Source organism: Pantherophis guttatus, chromosome 1 (assembly GCF_059756535.1).
Source record: "Pantherophis guttatus breed Tessera chromosome 1, ASM5975653v1, whole genome shotgun sequence".
NCBI classification, from domain to species: domain Eukaryota; kingdom Metazoa; phylum Chordata; class Lepidosauria; order Squamata; family Colubridae; genus Pantherophis; species Pantherophis guttatus.
Window position 1 is genome coordinate 34381482 of NC_142063.1, and position 22296 is coordinate 34403777.

The 22296-nt window shown below is 37.2% G+C and overlaps 1 protein-coding gene across 16 annotated transcripts in view; it reads left to right on the forward strand.

The window, feature by feature from the left end:
• Positions 1 to 22296, forward strand: part of SYNE2 (spectrin repeat containing nuclear envelope protein 2) — a 220818-nt gene that overhangs the window by 8093 nt on the left and 190429 nt on the right. For 13 of the 16 annotated variants that reach the window (XM_034433563.3, XM_087882077.1, XM_087882062.1 and 10 more), the window contains exons 1-3: positions 6354 to 6855; positions 6976 to 7117; positions 22048 to 22109. In XM_034433563.3, coding sequence (XP_034289454.2) covers positions 7039 to 7117; positions 22048 to 22109 — 141 coding nt within the window. In that variant the 5' untranslated portion in view covers positions 6354 to 6855; positions 6976 to 7038. Of the gene's footprint in view, positions 1 to 6353; positions 6856 to 6973; positions 7118 to 22047; positions 22110 to 22296 lie in introns of those variants that run through there. The other 3 variants (XM_034433561.3, XM_034433565.3, XM_034433562.3) reach the window with 2 other exon arrangements.

The window sequence follows — 22296 nt, forward strand, 5'->3', positions numbered from 1 at the left end:
GGAACTTCTCCAGGAGGGTTGATCCCAAGATACTCTGCATTAAAAAAAAAAAAATCATTAGGAATATCTCTACTCATTCTGGCCCAAGGTGTCACAGAAATATCTCTATTAGATTTGGCCACCAAGTAGCTTATACTCATTACTCATTTAATTGTACATCCCAGAGCATCAAGCATGGCCAATGCACAAGCATTTAAGTAAAGCTCTGCACAGAATTTTAACAGGAGACAGGGTGAATGGGAAACCCTGAAGGAAACCCTTCAGCCTTGACTGAATTAATCATATACATTAAGAACTGGGTGAGAAGAAGTTGTTTATAGCAGTTTATTGGTATCCAAATAAATAAATAAAGCAAGCAAGCTGCCACCAGCACATACAGTTATATGCAAACTGCTGTAAGTCCTACACCGTTCACCTGAGTTGGATGTACATACCCTCAAATTAAAGCTGACAGTCTGCAGTTAAAGCACATTGTGTTTGTTTCATTCCAACTCTATTGTGGTGGTGTATAGAGCCAAAGATGTTAGAATTGTGTCACTGTCCCAATATTTCTGGACCTGACTGTACCAATATGCCCTATTCTGCCTTGGTTTTGACCTTTACAAAAGGCAGAGAACAGCCCTGCTACAGAGTTTGACAAGTTAAAACCATGCGACTAAGTAAAATATTAAAAAGTCCTAAATTGTACTGCAACAAAGCATCCCACATTACAGTTTCTCTTACTGTATTTGTATGTTTTTAAGGATATGTACATTATAAGGCTTTTTTGTAGAGAACTAGACAATCTGGGACCCATTGGACCTTCATTTCAGAGATATTTCCTTATCAAATTCCTCAATGCCTTCAACAATAGCAGGGCTTCTAATGTATTGCCTTCATTGGAAAAGTTCTTAAAAATTCAGGAAGATATTCAGAGATCTATCTTCCTTGAAAACAGCCCATGTTGAGCTGCATTTATAGGACAGTCAAGCATCAGGAGTTGACCATAAGAAACGTTTTATGGCATTTTATCCGATGCCATAAAATATGCACTTGGAGAAGCAGTGGGAAACTGTTTTGGCAACATGGAGAATGCCCACAGAGAACCTCAGACTAAGAGACAGTGCAGTCCTGAGGTGGATGGGAGAGCAAGAGAGAGATTCAGTGTAGCCACAGCCTAGAATCTCTCAGGATACATTTAGTAGGTTATAGCTTTAGTTTGGCAAGATTCTGTCCAATAGGTGTAAGCAAATAAAGGACTGAACTAAATTGGATTTTGCTGTGTTGTCTCTGGGCTTGAGCCTCACGTAAAATTTTATAATTTTTTTTCCTAAAATTTGCCAAATTTCATTCTACAGGAGTCATGATTCCAGATTTTGGACACATTCTGTAAGTTTGCCCATTTGAGTATCTCGGTTCAAAAATTTGTTACCTTGCGATGGACTGTTTAGCTCAGTTAAAGATAACACACAAACAATATTTTTTTCAGTACTATATAGATGTGCAATAAACCTCCATAGAATGTATCACACAATTGGAAAGCACACTTTTTTGATTCAGTCAAAGAAGCCTTGCCTTAAATGTTAGGTGATTTAAAAGTTTTGCCCAATATATTATCTTCCAATGTATTGATATTATCTGTAATATCAATGCAGGTAGTCCTTGACTTACAAGTTTGTTTAGTGACTGTTCAAAGTTACAACGGCACTGAAAAAGTGACTTATAAGCATTTTTCACACTTACAACCATTACAACATCCCCACGATCATGTGATCAAAAGTCAGACGCCTGTCAACTGACTCATATTTATGACGGTTTCAGTGTCCCCAGGTCATGTGATCACTTGTTGCGACCTTCTGACGAGCAAAGTCAATGGGGAAGTTGGATTCACTTAACAACCATGCTACTAACTTAACAACTGCAGTGATTCACGTAACAACTGTGGCAGGATAGATTGTAAAATGGATCAAAACTCATGTAACAAATGTCTCACTTAGCAACAGAAATTTGGGGCTCAGTTGTGGTTGTTAAGTCGAGGACTACCTGAACTTAATTTTTCACTTAACTGGAAGAAAGGAGAAAATACATAAATGGATTCAAACTTCCCCTGATTCTTCTAAATTAATATTGTCTCAATGGATTGATAATCATTTCAAGCTTCCAGCTGAAATTTGAAAATGCTTGCTAGCATTTAGATACTCAAACAAGGTAGTCTGCCACTGAGCTACAGCCTTGGCTTAGAGAAAGCTTGCAGTCTTCATGCCAATGGTGGTTTTAGCTAGAGAATCCAGTCTCTGCATATTCCAGACACTACACTGTGAAGGATTTTTAAGATATGTACATCTTCTATTTCTCCCACCCTTTGGTCCTTTGGACCAAGACTCAGCAGCCTTGGTTGGGGGATGGGGGAATGTTTATAGCCGTATTGTTTTTGAAATATTGTCTTTTTTTCTTATGTATCACTTAAAACAGTTTGGAATGGAAGGACAGAGAAATAAACAGGCAGACAAACAAACGGGCCTGGTGGCTCAGCAGGCAGACAGCATTGTGATTAACACCAGCTGTCTGCAATTACTGTAAGTTCGAATCTCACCAGGCTCAAGGTTGACTCAGCCTTCCATCCTTTCTAAGGTAGGTAAATTGAGGACCCAGTTTGTGGGAGCAATAAGCTGACTTTGTATAAATATACAAAAGTATGAAGGCTATTGCTTAACGCATTGTAAGCCGCCCTGAGTCTCCGGAGAAGGGCGGCATATAAATCAAATTAAAAAATAAAATAAAAAAAATAAAAAATAATAAAACAAACAAACAAATAAACAAACAAACCATAAACACAATATTGTTACTGCTATTTTCCAGTTTCTGCTATGGAAATCTTTCAATGTGTTTTTTTCAAAACAAGCTAAGTCGGTGCCGACCCTGAAGATGGCATAAGTGTACCCATATTTTATTGTAGCCTTTGTTTTTTTTTAAAAAAATTAGCTTTTAGGTTTGTAAGTAAATGAATTTAATGATACTTCAGGCTCACCACTTTCTAACTGTTGAAAGGGGGGGGATTGTAAAGATAAAGGGGGATTTATTTACTTTATTAACTTTATTTAGTTTATTTTTTGGGACATGTTATTTGGAGGCTTGACATTTGGGCCTTTTCTTTTTCCTCTATGAGATTTCAGCTGTGGGTCTATTTATATAATGGTGGCAGGCTTCCAAGCCAAACATAATGGAATATGTGGCTCTCTCATTTTTGGGAATCAACATCTTGCTCTTTTGATGTTTGATTTCTAAATTGATTTTTCCTTCCCTGGAATAATCTCAGTTAAGCTGCCCATCAAATTTACCACTCCAGAAATATATTTGCCTCCCTCCTAAGCCCATGCATTTTCTTATCAATAAAGAGGTTCTTTGTTTTAGATTGGGCTAATACCAAATAGTTTCCCAGATTATAATATCTGTGGTGCGATTGCTTTTCTTTTCCCTGCAGGCACACTTTATGCAAATAGATAATCAGGTCATGGTTGCTGAGTATCTTCTAGACTAGTGGGGATCAAATTATTCTCCAAAGTACCAGAGGGAAGGACAAGAAACAATGGATGGAAAGTAATCAAGGAGAGAAGCAACCTGGAATTAAGGAGAAATTTCCTAAATAGTGAGAATAATTAACCAGTGAAGCAGCTTGCCTTCAGAAATCATGGGTGCTTCATCACTGGAGGTTTTTAAGAAGAGACTGGACAGCCACTTGTCTGAAATGGTATAGGGTCCCCTGCTTGAGCTGGAGGCTGGACTAGAAGACCTCCAAGGTCCCTTCCAGCTCTATTCTATTCTAATTCTATTCTAGTGCAGGCTAAACCCAGGCTCAAATCTTCATTCAATCATTAAGCTTACTAAGTTGATTGGGCTGGTCCTCCTCAGTCAGACTTATTGGTTTATGTTTTAAATACCTCTTGAAATTTCTATTAATACATGGTGACAATGGGAAGGAAACAATAACAGCAAATGGTATCAGGAAGTATTTGTACAACTGATGCAATTTGTATTGTTTGCACAATGATACATGATGCTTATGGTATTGTTTTGAATCAAATATGTGTATAGTGCTTATTATATTCTCTTTTTCTTAATACGAAATCAGCACTCATCAATTGGGTAAAGGAAGGCATCTCTCTTAGGGAGACAGAGAAAGCAAGATGGAGTGGCTTTGGGGTTTTGGCCTTCAACATCTGGTGGTTTATCATCTTTGACTCCAGATGTGTTTGGAGGTTCTCCTGAACTCGTGGCTCTTGTTTGATGAGCAGGTGTCTAAGGCTCCTTTGCACAGATCTGTCTTGTGCACCAATTACATGTTTTCCTGGGCTAGGAGGCCTCACAGTCACTCATGCCTCAGTCACCTCTTAGCTGTGTTATTGCAAAGTGATTTACCTGGAGCTGCCCTTGAAGACCACTCAGAAGTTACAACTGGTTCAGAACATAGTAGTTCACACAATATTGGTTATGCATAGGTGTGTCCATATAATAATTTTGTTGCATGAGCTGCATTGATTTTTTTTTAATTTACAGGTTTCATGCTTGTTTAATCTGCTCAGAGTTGCTTAAGATGGGTGGCCACCATTTCAGCAATATAAATTGCTTAAACAAACAAACAAACAAACAAACAAACAAACAAACAAACAAACAATACCTTAATTTTTATAAGGCATGTTTCAGATATTATCACATATGATTAAACCCTTGCATATACTGTTAGTAGTCCTACTATGAGTTTCTGTGTGGTTATCTGAAATGGTAGAGTTCAGAATGTGGGGTTACCAGTTACCATGTGATTTTGTTTTAGTATCCATTAAACTCCAACATACAACTATCAGAATCACATGGTGCTGTTTTCCCTGAACTCTACTAATATGTAGCTAATGTGCAATGTGGGATTGAAATGTATTTTCATTAAAATAACTCTTGCATGTAGACAATTATTGTGCTAAGAGGAAGCACGGTTTTATAATAATCTCTTTCGTATGTGAGTGATTCTGCGTTCAGACATTCAGTCCTCCCTTCTCCAGGGACATAATGATGTGGTACAGTCCAGAAAAAATCTGCTTCTCCTGCATGTAAAGATCAGTTTTAGGAGTGATAATGGAATTTTATGTTCCTGATTCCTCCAGTATGTTAAAATATATATATATCAAAGTTTCTATTCAGTACTTAAAAAGGAAACTGAAAGCTAGTTACACAAAGCCTGTACTAATCTTATATATTTCCCAAGGAAGTTTTCTCTCATCTGACCTGTGTTATAAATTAACAGTGTATTGCTGGAAGTATTCATTTGCTTATACAGCAAGCTCTGGCCATATAAGGGAATAAAGTGATTCAGAATTCTTGGCGAGATCATAAATAAATACTCTCTGGAGAATCAAATGGAACGGGCCTAACTGTGTGGACATTACTGTGTTTCAATAACATTAAAACAAACATAAGGTAAAACAATGTAATGTAGAGGGTGGAGAACTGGCCTCTTGTTGAATCCAATCCAATCCAATTTAATCCAGCCCAACAAACAAACTTCCATGTTCTGCTTCTTCAAGGGGCACAATCCCAGGTTATCGTGTTGAAAGTTGTTTCCTTATGGAGACTTCCCATTCTATCACAAAGAAATAATTATGAACATTTTTTTCACCAGATTTATCAGTTTTCCCACAATGTTTAGTTTTAGAACAAAGTATAGACTAGATTTAGGTTAAATTTGCACACTGTATTAAATTTGGTCTTTTTCATAGCACAAAAATAAACCATAATTGACTGGCTTTGCATAACACTTTAAGCCATAAACCAAACAAATCCCATTCTGGCTTACTATTATGAGTGAACTGAATCCCAGAGACTTCACTTCTGTTGCACAAAATTACTGTTGACAGATCTCCCTTCCATGTATTCATCTTGCCTTTCTGTTTTTCCATTAGATCATGAAGTAAGGATTCCATCAGTTAAAAGTTGATTGTCTGTGATAGAGAGATTTGTTTTTAAAAAGTTTTAAACAAATAGAAGTGAAGAGGTGTTTTTCTCAGGACTGAGGAATTTTGATCCAAAGCAGTATAGAATGACAAAATTGTATGGATTGGACATCTGCTACACCTCAGTAGGAAATAATGTATATTTACTGCCATTTTTGTAGTGAGTGGAGGGCAGATTTATTTGGCTCCTATACGTGCTCCCAGTTTTTTTGTTTGTTTCTTTTTTAGATCTTTCACTAGCTGATAGCACAGATCTATTGCAATCAAGTCCATGAACTTTTCTTTAATTTAGATGAATTTGCATTGTCTATAGCAGCTCAATATGGTTTTTTTTTTTTTTTTTAATTAAAAAGTGTTAGCATTCAAAAGTTAGGCAAGTTACCAAGTTCAGGGCTGAAACATGAACTCTGTTGCAGAAGGAATTTGCACGGGTACACTGTGGTAGCTAAGATACAGATAGGACAAGAAAGACTTCTTGTGTCAGGCAACTTACTTTCAAAGCTACCTTTTAATCTTTTGTTGGTTCAGCTACTTTTGTATCTAACCTGCTGTAATAATTGCTGAGAAAGAAAAGGTTCCCATCTTGCAGAAGATTTATTAAAAGAAACTTCTCTCTTGGACACAATAACTGAAAGTACCCCAGGAAGCTGTCAGTTTGACTTTCTAATTTATCTTCGCTCTTTCCGATCTATGCTTCACATTTTTTTGGATTTTTCAAGAAATATATCTTCTGTTTTTGGCAATGACCTTTGCAGACATGGAGGTGTGCCAACAGGAGTACAACCTAGAAAGCTAACTGATAGATTTATGATTCAGAAAGGAGTAGTTCCAGATCCAGATATTGTAAGCAAACACTGTTTTTAGCAAACAGAAGCAGGTAAATTGCTTTTTTTCTTTCTTTTTTTTTTTTTAAGGCTAGAGGCTTTTTCAGAAAGCATCAGTTTTACAAGAGAAATCTAGTCCAGTTGACTGCTATTAATGTTGGTTTCTCTTCTAGGTTTCCATCTTCCAATTTGGCCACTGAAATGAACTTACAGTGATTGCTTGCCCAATAAAAAGCATGGAACCTCTTAAAACTTCATTGGTATCTGAAGAACTATCTTCTACAGAGATTGATGATCGTCATTATTCATTGCAAGGTAGGCTTTGTTTAAATGCCACAAAATATTTATTGATCTTTTTTATGCAGCAGATGTTTATGGTCATAGCCTCTTTAGAAGATTATGTCAGATCACAGGATAGACTTGAAATAAAGTAAAATGAATAAGATTAATCTAACTTGGTGTCTTGCTTCTGATCATAATCAGCTGGATTCTTCCAGCAAAGAAATATGTTGTCATCTGAATACTGATGTTGTGCTAAGCTATATTGCTGTTTGTTTGGTTTGAGATCAGAGCATAGACATTGTTTTATTCAAAGCTAAGAGCCATTTGTCTCTGAAGGCATGCCAAGAGCTTCATTCCAAAAACAGTGGCTAAAGTGACTTTAAATATTAAATTTAATATATTTGGAATTGAAATGAAATGCTAACATATTAATATGTGTTGAATATTCTCCAGGCATGTATTTTTATTCTTTTGCTACATTAAAAACTACAGTTTAGATTGGTGAGGGATGTACTTAAATCTTTTAAAGGATGAAACAATTGTAGGGATTTAAAATTATATACATTATATAGGAACCAGACCATTACATACAACTGAGCATAGTTTAATAAATTCTGGAGGTGCTTTTTCCAAAGGCAACTGGTCTTTATTTTTTGCGTGAAAACCAAGAAGCTTGCTTGAAGATCCAAAAAGCTTTTTTTGAGTTCAACTGAAGAAGCTTCTTGGATGAAATGTGAAATGTCTTCAAGCGAAGAAACAGTTGCCTTTTGAAAAAGCACCTTTGGGTCAGCTATGACCTGGATGACTGAGAATCTCCATAAACATTCTGGGTTATACATTTTTATGAATAAATTTCACAAAATTCTAAATGTGTGAATTTATGCTCTGAATCTTCATTTAATAGCATTAATATCAATTGTTTCCTCTTGTTAAGAATGTATTGGTTATTCTGTTTCATTCGTTGAAAAACCTAATTTGCCTTTTGAAGAATGATGTTGAAATGTAGTACATTGGTGAATGTACTACACCAATGTAGTACACTGGGGGGAGGGGGCAAATGGGAGCCTTCCACAGGACATGCCTAAATTTTGGAGGAGGAGTTTTGCACAAGCTCAATAAAATTGAGCTTTTCAAAGGTTTTGCACAACCTTAATAGAAATAATTTTGCTTTCATATCCTTGGTCTTGTGAAGATTTGTTAAGAAAAATTTCTGATGTTCAGAAATCCTCAGCCCAAGTACTTACCTGTTTTGTACTTCTTGAATGTATAGAGTGGAAGTGCTCACTTAATATGAAAAAGTAGATTGGAAAATGTTTGTTTATTTAATTTTATTTCTGAATGACATTACAAGTAAACATTGTAACCTACTGAGCAGTATACATATTGAAGGCAGCATGTTACCTGGGGCTGAGAAAGACTCCTGACGATAAACCTGGAGAACCTTTGCAAACATTGCAGAGAATACTCTGCTATATAGATGAACAATCTATTCTATTGTAAATCAGTTCCCTCTTAACTTTAAGAATATGAGATGCAAGTTGGATATTCCTTTAATCAAAAAGCAATTTTCATTCCTGCTGCCAAAATTATGGATTTAATATATGGGCAAGATTATAACAGGTCATGGCTAACTTCATACAGGATGTCTAAATATGATTTCCATAAAGATGATTTAGTGAATTAACCACAATTAATTGGCTTCATAACTAAAATGTATGTGATCAGTGTGAGATAATGATTATATTTGTTATCTGTATTCTGTGATTAACTTTGTTTTACTGAATTCTGTCTGTTTCTGAATTACCAACAGAAACTGGACTTGCACAATACACTGGGCTAAAATGACTAGATAAGCAAGATATTGTGAACAGATTGACAGAAATATGATTTAAATTACTCAACATGGCAAATCATTTTTTCCAATTTACTGTATTATGTGAAGCCAGTGTAGTGGTATGAAAACCACTTGATGAAGTTTATATGACATGAGGCTTTTATGACATATTAAGACAACCAATTGTGCCTTGATTGATAAACTATGGATAACAATGTGTGAATCCAGTATATATAAATATGCCTACAAAAATGTATTCTTCTAACTTGTCTTTTATTAGTTCAAAAGCTAATTGCAAAGGAGGGATAGAGCAATCTGTAAAATCTTTGACAGCTTGCTTGCTCACCTGCATGGAATTCTAGCTGCTTTTGTCTATTAGGCAAGTTACATGCCTAACAGGCATGTATCTACATGTTAACAATGAAGAAAGAGTAACAGAGCAACTGTTTGTTGTCTTGCTTAGTCACCTTCCTGGAATTGTGGTTGGCTAGGAAAGTAGATAAGCACAAGGCTACTCTAAGTGATTTAATAAATCAAAAGTTTTTTGGTATATATCTTGACATTATCTATCAAGATAATTGATTATCTTGATACATTATTGATAGACACTTATCATTTGGAAGAGAAAGAAAGTGCAATTCAAAGAAAAATTTTAGCCCTAGTTATGAATACATCCCCACTTCATTGCAAAAAAAAATGTGAAAGAGCTGTATAATTTTATCAAGTTGGTATTCTGTTGCTAGTAATTTTCCTAGCTGGTTTTCATGAATTTATGCTTTCCTTTATGCAAACTCTTTCCTTGTAAGTCTTTTTATGACCAGCTATAAAAACTTCTGTAAGTCAAAGTCAAACATCAAACCCACAAGTTCATATTATATATACATATTATAAATACTGCTAATGTGGTGCAGTGATTAGAATGCAGTATTGCAGGCTGACTGCCCACTGCCAGAAGTTTAATCCTGACTGGCTCAAGTTTTACTCAGCTTTCCATTCTTCTGAGGTCGGTAAAATGAGGACAATATGCTGACATTTGTAAACTGCTCAGAGAGTGCTGATGGAGAGGTATATAAGTCTAAGTGCTATTGAAGTTACTTGCTGTGGTGCAATAGCACCACTGTTTAATATTTTTCTTTAGAAAGATATTTAGAAAGTTCAGGTGTGTCTGCCACCACACCCAAGGATGAAGAAACAGTGAATAAATTCCATGATGACTCATAGCATTTTCTATTGATTCAGGTGCTATGCAACCACACTGCATTTAGAGAAATATTATCTGAGACACAGATTGTGTGATTTAACCTGTTGCTCCTGAAAAAGTTCGTATGTCCTTCCTGGAGACAGAGAACTAAAATGTGGATGCCAACAGCCTCACTGATATATGAAAATCTGAGAGACATCATGGGAAAGTAATCCAGGCTACACCTAACATTATGGGTTTAGATATCCATTTGGGCAGTGGGACTAAAAAAGTGCTTTCTTCCTTCTTGCATGACTCAGGTATCTTAATTCACCTGGGATACATTTGTGTATGGTGGGATAATACAGAAAGGAAGAGGAATCCATTCTGCTAACTGACAACAATGGTTACAATTTGTAGTTGCATGCTCTTGTTTGAAGGAATAAATTAATATTTCTGATGTTGTGCCACCTGCACAGTTACTTTATGGATAAGAAACAATTTTATTTTATGCTGCTTCTTGGGTAATGATTTAGAGTGACCTTCAAATATCAAAAATTAGTAAGGCAACAATATGGCAGTACTTAAAAAATCGAATAGAAAAGAAAGAACATTCATCCATAGCATTCCCACAAGAAAGGCCTGGGTGGAAAGGCAAATCTTCAATGAAGGCATTGCGGGTAATCCTCGATTTACAACAGTTTGTTTAGTGACCATTCAAAGTTACAATGGCACTTAAAAAGTGACTTATGACAGTATTTCACACTTACGACTATTGTAGCATTCCCATGGCCATGTGATCAAAATTCAGACACTTAGCAACTGGTTCATATTTATGACAGTTGCAGTGTCCCGGAGTCATGTGATCACTTTTTGTGACCTTCTGATAAGCAAAGTCAATGTGGAAGCCAGATTCATTTAACAACTGTGTCCCTAACTTAACAACTGCAGTGATTCACTTAATTGTGGCAAGCAAGGTCATAAAATGGGACAAAAATTCACTTAACAAATGTTTCACTTAGCAACATAAATTTTGGGCTCAATTGTGGTCATAAGTCAAGGACTACCTGTACAGTAAGTTCTCATGGATTTCAGGGGAAAGAGCATTCCAGACAGCAGGTAACATCCTAGAGAGGTTCCCTATCAGTAACCATAAGAGAACATTGCCAATCGCAGCACACACAATAAGACCTCTTCTCATAAACTTATTGATTATCCAGTTCTGCAATGGACAAAACAGTCTGGAAGTTAGACTACCACGACTTGTTTTACACTTTATAAACCCAAAGAAGAACTTTGAACCTGAGTTGGGAATTAATTGGCCACAAATGCAGTTGCTTAAACACAAGCAGTAACCTCTATCTAAAAGATACCCTTCTCAGCAAAACAAATAATTGCACTCTGCATCAATTGCAGCTTCAAAACTAAATATATCATTCTACTGTAATCTCAGTGTATGGTTACTGGTGTACACCAGCCAAAGCTAGAAATAGACAGCAGGCAGACTAAAGATAGTCATTGTTTTTATGATGCAATATTGCTTACAAGTTCACTGTCCATTGTTGAATCTGGATGATGCTATTTATCAGCAGTGCTGCTTACATGACTTTGCCCCAAAGCAAATTAATTAATTTTAGACCTATGGACAGAAAGAAGAACTCTTCAGAGATTTGGTGACAAAGACTGTAAGTACTGATCTTCCCTCCATCACACCTGTTCTGGCCTCCAGTTCCCATGGATACCAAGCCTGAGAGAGCCAGGAAAGGGAATGAGGTGTGCATCTGGGAGAGAAGGAAGAGGTGGGTGTGAACTCCCATTGAACAAGCCTGTGCAGGATTTACATTCCATGCCTGCTGATCCAATTTGCACATCATCTGCCAAAGCACAATTCCCTTTCTTAACCTATTTAATTCTCATGCATAGGACCCGATTCAACAGACATTTGGACAAATCAGTTGTTAAAGCAAGTCATCCTTAATTGAATGGGCCACTCTCATACTTTCTATCAGAGAAGAGATCATGAAGATATTGAAACATAAGCTAGAAGAAATATCAATAGCAATAATAATAGCACTTAGACTTATATACTGCTTCACAGTGCTTTCCAGCCCTCTCTAAGCAGTTTACAGAGTCAGCCTATTGCCCCCAAGAATCTGGGTCCTCATTTTACCGACCTTGGAAGGATGGAAGGCTGAGTCAACCTTGAGCCGATGAGACTCAAACTGCCAAACTGCTGGCAGCTGGCAGTCAGCAGAAGTAGCCTGTAGTACTACATTCTAACCACTGTGGCACGGTGGCTCTAAGAAAGTTGCTGCTTTGTTCTTTATTTATAGGGAAAGGGCTGCATCTTCTAAAAATTAGACTATTTGTCACAGTTTATCTTTGTTGCATTACCATGTTCTTGGAAATATCATAAAATATTTCCATTGAGTCAGTTTCTGAAAGATATTTTGTAAATCTTCATATAATAGATAATAGGGTAAAAGTTGGGTCACAGCAGCTTTTCCCGGCTTTATGTTAAACTAAAGATGCCATAATAACATCAGTAATTGTCTTCTTGTCAGGAAAAGTTCTAAGTTATGCAAAAGGCTCCATATTCAATTCCCAGCATTGACATATTAAAGGATCTCAGGAATAGATGATGGAGTAGTGTCTTCAAAGAACCATCTTAATTCAAATATCATTATATATAACCTCTGCAAATCTCATAATTAATTTTTAAAATTAGCCATGAGATTGGCAGAGGTTACATATAACACTGGGAAAGATAGACTAATGATACAGCTGAACCTGAATTCATACATTCAGTTACATTTTATTTTTTAATAAAATCTATACACAGATTTCCCTTTTTATACATCTGCTTTAAAATTTCTGTCCATGGCCGTTCATTTAGTGTTCTTGGAGTTTCAAATAATTCTTGAGTACTGAGTAAGATCCATCCCCCTTTTTAAAAGCAGAAAGGGGATCCTTATCTGCATCCTACTGATCTCACGTTATTCACATATTCAGTGTAGCTTGCCTAATTATTATCATGTGCAATCATCTAGGGTATGTGATTCTAGAAGTTTTAATTGCACCAACCCCTGTTTTGAATTGGGGATTGGGAAATGGGGGGGGGATGAGCAGTGAGAAAGATCTGATAGCATATGATATGAACAAACACATATACATATGAGATTTATTTTAATTGAGAATCAACCCAAAGGTTTCTTGTTAATGAGGTTGTGCAGAGAACTTGGCAATAAACTAAAAATGAAAGCATATAGCAGATGTGGTGGGCAGGTAAATAAAAATATGAGAAACTGCTTGCCTTGGGGTCCATCAACTGGTTCGCCTTACACCTATGCATTTTGTAGTCCCAGGTGTATAAACTTTGACATTAATCCTGTTGATTTCTGTGGCATTTGGCAGAATAGAAATCAACTTGTGGTTAGCAGTCTTCTATAGTAGCCTTGTTCAGCTTGGTGCTGGGCAGATGTGTTGAGCCCTTAACAAGCGAAATCACAGCAGAAGAAAGTTATGAAGGTGACCCATCAAGATGTCCTTTTGAACTACAATTTCATATATTTAAATATAAAATTAAATTAAATTAATTAATTAAAGATGGAGGAAAGGAAGTATACATGAAAAATTGTGACAACATAATCATATTGGCCATTACCCTGTGGTAAGATGAGCGGAAAATAAAATAATATAAAATATAAAATTATATAAAATAAAATAATAAATAAATAGCGCAGATTAGAATAAAGCCCCTAAAGCAAAATCAAAGAATGGCAGACTTCTGATAATGGATCATTTCTAGCAGTGAAAACAAGGGCATTGATATATGACTTACACCAGTATTTCAGTATTGTCTAGTCTTGGATTTTTCAGACTTGAGTACTCTTTAGATGTATGAACCTCAGCCCCTCTCCCTCCCAATTCTCTGCTAGCTTGATCTCTGCTGAGAATCCTGTGGATTGACCTTTATGCATCTGGAGAGCTTCCAAATGGGGAAGGCAGTTGGGATGCAATGGGCTATAATCGCTCTAGACATTAACAAAAGTTACTTGAGATTTTGGGAGTTTTCATGCAAAATACTGCAGCTGTCACATTGCCTTTCTCTGATGTATTTAACTTTGGAAGAAAAGATCACCTTGCGTATGTAGTACTTTTAAAAAGGAAATGCATCATTTCTAATCCAATATCTTGAGTAAAATGTATTGTAGGTCAGTCACTTACTCTAAGCAAGCAACTGGAGCAAGATAAATCCAAGATAATTTACAGTCTTATTAAAATCCTCTGACACAAAGAGTCCATTCATCATTCCTTCAGATGTGAAAAGTCTGTTTTAATGAACCACATGGTAGAAGAATGGGAGCTTTTGCAAAATTATTACATCCTGGACTTGTCTGGTATGGAAAAAGAATAGCCTCGTGTTGAAAATAAATGAGGGGGAACTGTGGAGGGTGGAAGCAGCAGCTGCAGTGGGGACTGAAATGTCATTGGGTACCCTAGATAGATAATTACTGTCTGCAGAGTAGTAGTGGCAGGCTATGCGGTCTTTTTTTTTTTTTATTATTGAAAAAGTTTTACAAGTACAAATTTTCCTATTTCCCCCCCCCTTTCCCTCCCTAACCCTCCCTAACCCTCCCCTCCTCCCATGACTTCCCCAAGGTGAAATCCAAATCCACATCATATTATATCATACTTTACCACCCTTCTAATCTCCCCCCTGTGTACTATACTATTTCTACATAACATTGAACTATTCTACCCCCTATATACTATACATTTCTACACAACATTCAACTAAAAGCTATCTGATACTTCCTAGTTTGGTATTTATTCTGCACATAATCTATCCATTTCTTCCACTCCCCTGCATAAGTCTCTTGAGTCCGGTCTTTTAAGTATGCTGATATCTTCGCCATTTCTGCAAAACTGGCCACCTTCAAAGTCCATTCTTCAATAGTAGGCAAAACATCCCTTTTCCAATATTGACCAATCAGTAACCTAGCTGCTGTCACCATATACAATATCAATTTTGTTTCGCCCATTGAAAAACTATGCGGTCTTTTGACTGCCACAGACTTCATTGAATTGCGAAGTTTGATTAACTGAGGCTGCAAGACTTTATGTATAACTTGTCTACGCTAATATTTCTCAACCTCACAAACTTTAAGATACGTGGACTTCAACTCCCAGAATTCCCCAGGCAACATGTTCAAAGTTATTGAGGCTGAGAAACACTGATCTAAGCCCAGGATTTGTTAATATCAATTGGATTAGTTTTGAACTATTATACAAAAGATAGCAGTATTGCATTGCAGGGTGTTCAGAAAGAAATTCCACTGAACTGACTTGGGACTAAAATGCTTTTACAGTATGCTTTTATTTGCTTGTTTAAAAAAATTAATTTCATAGGTGCCTGATAGAAACCATAATGGCATGATATATATCATGATGTCATTGCACAAAATGCATACAATACCTAATTTAGTTTATTTGCATAATGGGATCATGATATGCCCCACTTCCCTAGATACCATTGCTAATTTCCTTGTCTTTCAAACAATAGGACTATAAGAGTAACCCACAATGAAATATATTTTAACAGTAATACAATAAAAACAGATTTCTGATTTTGAGGGGGTTTTTTTGTTTTCTTTTCTGATATTGTAAACCACTCAATTTCTTCAGATTGGAGTCAGATACATGTACTGTAAAGTCAATCAGAAAATAATACAATATAATTATATATTATAATTATTATATTTAGCAACATAATTTTAAATTGGATGTTTTAAATTTTTGGGGTTTTAAATTAAGCCAAATTTATTTAATATTTTTAAATTATTTTAAATTGATGTTGATTCTGTTTTTAAATAGGCTGTACACTGCCCTGAGTCCTTCGGGAGAAGGGCGGTATAGAAATAAAATTATTATTATTATTATTATTATTATTATTATTATTATTATTATTATTAATACCAACCTAGAAGATAACATTGAAATTACCATCATTATATCTAGGCTGGACTTTCAAGTTGTGCTAAGCTATAGTGTGGTTTGTTTGGTTTTCACTTAGCATGTCATGAGAACTCAAACACGGTAGTTTGTAAATAATGGTGGGTTTTTGTTTTTTTTGTTTATTATGATTAGCCAATCCACTCAATTGTGGCTTTTAAAAAAATATGCTCACCCAGAGTCAAGCGATTTATAACCTAGCAGGATGATTGATCCATGTCTATGTGTTAAGGTGCTTTCTAAATGCTGATACACATCTCCAATCTAGTCTCCTATCTAAGAAGTCTCATGAAAGAACAAAAGAACCTCGAACTCTGCAAAGCATTTAAAAGGAGTCCCAAAGGTGCTTTTTCAAGAGGCAACTGGACTTTCTGGTTTTTCTTTGAAGACGTTTTGCTTTTCATCCAAGAAGCTTCTTCAGCTCTGACTGGATGGTAGGGAATAGAAGCATCCATTCAGAACTGAAGAACCTTTTTGGATGAGAAGCCAAATTCTTCAAAGAAAAACCAGAAAGTCCAGCTCCCTCTTGAAAAAGCATCTTTGGAACAACCATGATCTGGATGACTGAGAATCTCCATAGATATTTAAAAGGAACTTTGGGCAAAGTACACTGGCGTTAACAAAGCAGTCCTCCTCAAAACAGCCACATCTCCTGGAAGCCTGTATGTGACTGCTGCAAACGCATTCCCCAGTTACATGTGTACGCGCAGATATTTTAGCTGGAATCACAAGTGAAGTAAAGCAGTTGTGCATGAAGTCACAGCCAAAGGAAAGTGGCTGTGTATGGACACACATGTGGAGATAACAACTTTCCTAGGTAGCGCACAAAACCATGCCCCCTTCCAGTCCGTGGAATTTCTCCCCCCACAGAACCAGTCTCTGGTGCCCAAAAGAATGGGGGCCACTGCTTTAAAATCCAGAAAACCCAACAAAAAGGGAGCTGTCAACTAAAAAGATAGCCATAATAGTAGCCAAGCTGGCTGCTCCAGTTTAAATGGGGTAGCCTTCTATCTCTTGCTCTGATATTGATTCCTCAGCAGGTCAGAAAATATCTGTGCTGCTGTGTAAGGAAAAGCAGTCTGATTATTATTTCCTTGGTTTTTAAAGATGCAAAAACTCTGGCACACTGAGTAGTGCTTGTCATTTGAAGACTGCATCTGTGTCCTACAACATATACTGCATTAATCTTGTCTGCCTGTTTGTCTGTCTATCACATTTTTAAACCACCCATCTCCCACGCAGAGGGCCTCTCAGCAGTGAAATTGTTTTAGCATAGATAAGGAGGGTTCACCCCCCCGCCCCATCTCTAACTTGACCTGAGCCATTAAAGAAATCCAGCAAGATCTCCTAGGTTTGCCTCCTGCACTGTCATCCTTGAAATTTGTTTGCTTTATTCTTCGGTTAGACGAAAGTTTGCCTGTCTGTGAGAAAGTAGTTCAACCAATTAATCCTTCTACTGTAAGGTAATAAGCTCTTAGGCTCCTCTGTCAACATCCTGATCGCTTCATTAACTTCCTCCATTTTGCTTTCCTTTGAGAAAAATACCTCTTTTTGTTGCAGCCATTGTCATTAAAGTATCCCCAGAATTCCCTTAAGAAGGAAACCTTGCACTTGCTTTTTAGTTAGTTAGCCTTGACAAGATAACCTTTATTTTTCCTTTTTCCCCCTTTTTTCCTGGATCATATCAGAAATTATTAAGAGTCCTCTGATATGCTCAACTGTAACCATTTACTGGAGTTAGATGTGCCATCCAGGGGGTGGGTTCTACTTACCTTTACTACTGGTTCGCAACGGGAGAAGCTTCTGCGCATGTGCAGATTGTCAACTATGACGTGGTGGGTGGGCGGAGCCTCCCGCCATTTTTACTACCAGTACTAAAGAACTGGACAGAACCAGGAGCAACCCACCACTGGTGCCACCATGTTTAACTTCTACTGTTTCTGCTATTTAATACACTGAAAACAGTTTCCAAAGTGCCAATCAGGTGTTATGCAAATAATTGCCTCAGCAGAAGTTAGGTGCCTATTTCTCTGCAGCTCAACAAACGCAATCATGGAGGGTAATGCATATTCCCGGCAGCCTAAAGTGCCTGTAGTAGCATGGCAGATCTCAAAATATATGTGTCGTTAACTGCTTGTTTGAGGAAGCATCATAAATCATGTCAGTGATCAAATCTATATTGGGTGAAGAGAGAAAACAATGCAAACTGGAACAACTAAAGGCAACTTGAATCTGGCTCATCACTGTGTATGGGTAAGACAAAGCCAATATCAGGAGCCCATGGAATTGAAAAAGAATTTGTGGGACACTGTTAAGCCATTGGGACAATTCTGCCATGGTTAGAGTGATGTAGGGTATCATTAAGCTCCGAATGTTATGCTTAAAGGGATTCAGGCTTGCTCTCCTTGGCTGCTATCATCTTCCCACCATAAAAACCACAAAACACTGTTTGCAACTTTAGTCACATGATGACGGGGTCATATATGAGCCACAGTGGCGCAGTGGTTAGAGTGCAGTACTGCAGGCTACTTATGCTGACTGCCGGCTGCCTGCAATTTGGCAGTTCAGATCTCACCAGGCTCAAGGTTGACTCAGCTTTCCGTCCTTCCGAGGTGGGTAAAATGAGGACCCAGATTGTTGGGGGCAATATGCTGACTCTGTAAACCACTTAGACAGGGCTGTAAAGCACTGTGGAATGGTATATACCATACTTTTCAGCATATAAGACGCACTTCCCCCCACAAAAAAGTGGGTGAAAATTTTGGTGCATCTTAGACTGAATTTGGGCCTGGTTTTGGCTTCCTGAGCCCTCCACATGTCACATTTTCACCCTCCCTGGCCCCCATTAGTACTCTGCAGTGCTCTGCACGTCCTGGTTTTGCAAAAAATGGGCCTGTTTTTGATAAAAATGTAATGTGTGGAGCACTGCAGAGTGCTTCTGGGAGCCGGGGGGGGGGCAAAACATGACGTGCGGAGGCCAAAAATTATTTTTTTCCTTGTTTTCCTCCTGTAAATCTAGGTGTGTCTTATAGTCTGGTGCGTTTTATAGTCTGAAAAATATGGTAAGTCTAAGTGCTATTGCTATATCATGTTTAACTATTGTTTTGGTAGTAATTTGTTGAATGTGATATAGTGGCTGGGTTTATCTATTGCAAGTTATAAACCACGGATTTCCATCCTACTAAGAGATTGGATTCCCACAATGTGCTAAACATGTACTCTATAGCCTAGCTATAATGGAATGTATGGGCCACCTTGGGGAACAAGGAGAAAAGATGCTGCTTAGGAAACAATCAGACAAGAGAGGGAGAAGCCCCAAGTGGCTTAAAAGTCAGAGAAAGAAATTTAGGAACAAGACATCTTAATGAACCAAGCAGTTAAAAGTGATAAAGGGAAAATTGCAACTTCAGACTTGCAAGGCTAATGTAGCCTTACAATAAAATAGAATTAGTTCATCTAGTCCTGTTTCCTATTTGGTTTACTTGGGATACAGTATTGGCATAAGGGGTACACAATGTTTGGAGCTTAATTGCCTAATTCTCTCTGCAATGGTTTTGAAAATATTAGCTTTCCTGTTGAAAATGCCTATGCTAATGATTTAATCCTTATTTTGAATGAGGAGCAAGATAATCCCTTGTGACTCTTTGCATAACAAATACTGGTGAAATGTAAATCAAATGCAAACTTAATGCTGCCTTGAGTCATCCTAGAGATGTTGAAAAATATCTATCTAGCAAAACATTTTAAAAGGATATTCAAAGTTTAAAGAAACACCTTTCTTACTCATGAAGTACAGTGTTAGAAGAAATATCCTTTTCGGGTTCAGCTCCAAGTGGGGAAAAAGACACTGGAAACATGGAGACTGCTTGGAAAGATGGTTTAATGGTGGACAGGATCACATGGTTTGAGTTCCTGAACAGAAAAGGGGCCGAGATGCAGCGAGTCCCGGGTTTTATGCCCTCTCTGGCTTTGAACTTCCTGGGGCCCCAAAAGAGTATCCTGATTGGTTGTCAGACTCCCAGGGGGTGGGGGTCTTAGCTAGCCTTGCTGGCTGATATAATCTTCCCAGGTGCCATGTGGTGAGTTTCTGTTGCTAGATGGGTCCTATTGTGTTAGTTTCTGTTGCTAGATGGGTCCTATTGTGTTGCAGATGATGGTCCATTGACAAAGATGAGAGGGAATTGAGTTTCTGCCTCTGGCCCATTGACAAAGGGTGGGGGGGGGGCAGGAAGGTGGGAGCTGCTTCGTCTTTAAAACATGCTTCTCTATTTCTCATCCAGGGAAACATAATATTTTGCCTTTTTAATATTTCTTAAAATATTTCATTTTTCTAGGAAAGGGGTGGGTGCTAACTTCCTACAACAGTATGAGTATTTCTCATTGTAAACAGGGATTTTAATATAAGTGAGTGATATAAGGGAGCATTGTTTCTAAGAAAAGTATATATTTGAAAGTAGAAAGTAGGAGTGTCTATGGATATTCTCAGTCATCCAAGTCATGGTTGTCTCAAAGGTGCCTTTTCAAAAGGCAACTGGACTTTGTTTTTTTTCCCTTGAGGAAGAAGACCTTTTGCTTCTCATCCAAGAAGCTTCATCAGCTGTGGCTGGATGGTGGTGGTGAGGATTGAAGGATCATATTTCTTTGCAATCATCTGGTCATTAGCACTGATTTAGCACAGTCAGAACTGATGAAGCTTCTTGGATGAGTAGCAAAAGATCTTCTTCCTCAAGGAAACAACATAGTCCAGCTGCCTTTTGAAAAAGTACCTTTGAGACAAAGGAGAAGTAAATTGCTCTCTAATTCACCAAAGTAGCAGTATCTGGGAGAGCATTTCTTAGATTGTTGGGAAAGGAAATTGCACTTTTGCACACTTTTTTTTAAAATGGGGAAAATTGATAAAAAACCACATATGGGAAAAATATGCACAGGTGTTTTGCACAGGGAGCAACAGACAAATGATGCAAATTTTGTGTCAAACATCAGGAATCAAGTACATAAGGGCATCTTTCATGTGGAGCATCAAAATGTTCAAGTCATTTTGCCCTCATCATGATTTACTGTGGATGCCACTGGCAGAAGGAACAGCAACATTCTTCTTTTGGAACTGGTTTGCCATTGCCTTCTTCTTAGGCCTAAGAGAGAGCAACTGGCCCAAAAGTCACCCAGCTGGCTTTGTGCCTAAGGCAGGACTAGAACTCACAGTCTCTGGTCTGGTGCATTAACTACAACACCAAACTGGTTCTCTATTTAAATAAATAGTATGCTGTGAGCAGATGATATGTATGCATGCTGTGCTTGCTTGTCAGAGGCTTGAATGGAGAGATGCTATTTCAAGGCCCTGCTTTTTCTTGAGGCTTTTGGTTTTTAAACTAAACTGCTTAGAGAGGGCCGGAAAGCACTGTGAAGCAATACATAAGTCTAAGTGCTATTGCTATTGCTAAATGTGGATATTTAAATGAGACCTTTAAATAGACTTTCCCAAACCTGGAGCTCAAATCCTTGGACAACATCAGATTGGAGAAAGCTAAAACAGTTTTTAAAAAACGATTGAAGTTGATGTCAAAATAATTAATGTATATATTTTGTTTTCTCTGACAACTTGATTTTGTAGATCGTTTCAAAATACATATACAACCATGGGACATAGATCTGCACCATTGCAAACAATGCATTCTCAAGAATTGTAATTATTGTCTAACTTTAAAGACTGCATCTCTCATAGTATTTTTCATAGAGTTGCATAGACTCAACACCTGTGGGAGCACTGATTTTTCCCCCTAAATTCCACGAATGATAAACTGGCTATCTAAAAGTGTTTTATACATCTTGTTTTCATTCATAAACAAAATAAGCATTAGAGTAGTAAATATATTTATAACCTCAAGTTTAATTTATAAGTAATTTTATATTTTTTGTTTTTATTTTACAAAATAGCTGAGCAAGAGGATACTCAAAAAAGAACTTTCACAAGCTGGGTGAACTCACAGCTAGAAAAGGTAATGGCATGGTGATGATGTAGAATATCTTTTCTAAAATATATGTACAGTATAATAATGTTTCAGTCCCTTTTATCTTATTAAATATTTGAATCCCATAGGAAAATTAAATAGAAACAGAAAGTGTTTACAGTGAGTATCAAAACTTGGTGAAATGTCTGAATTACTTGTAGGGCATACATCAAGG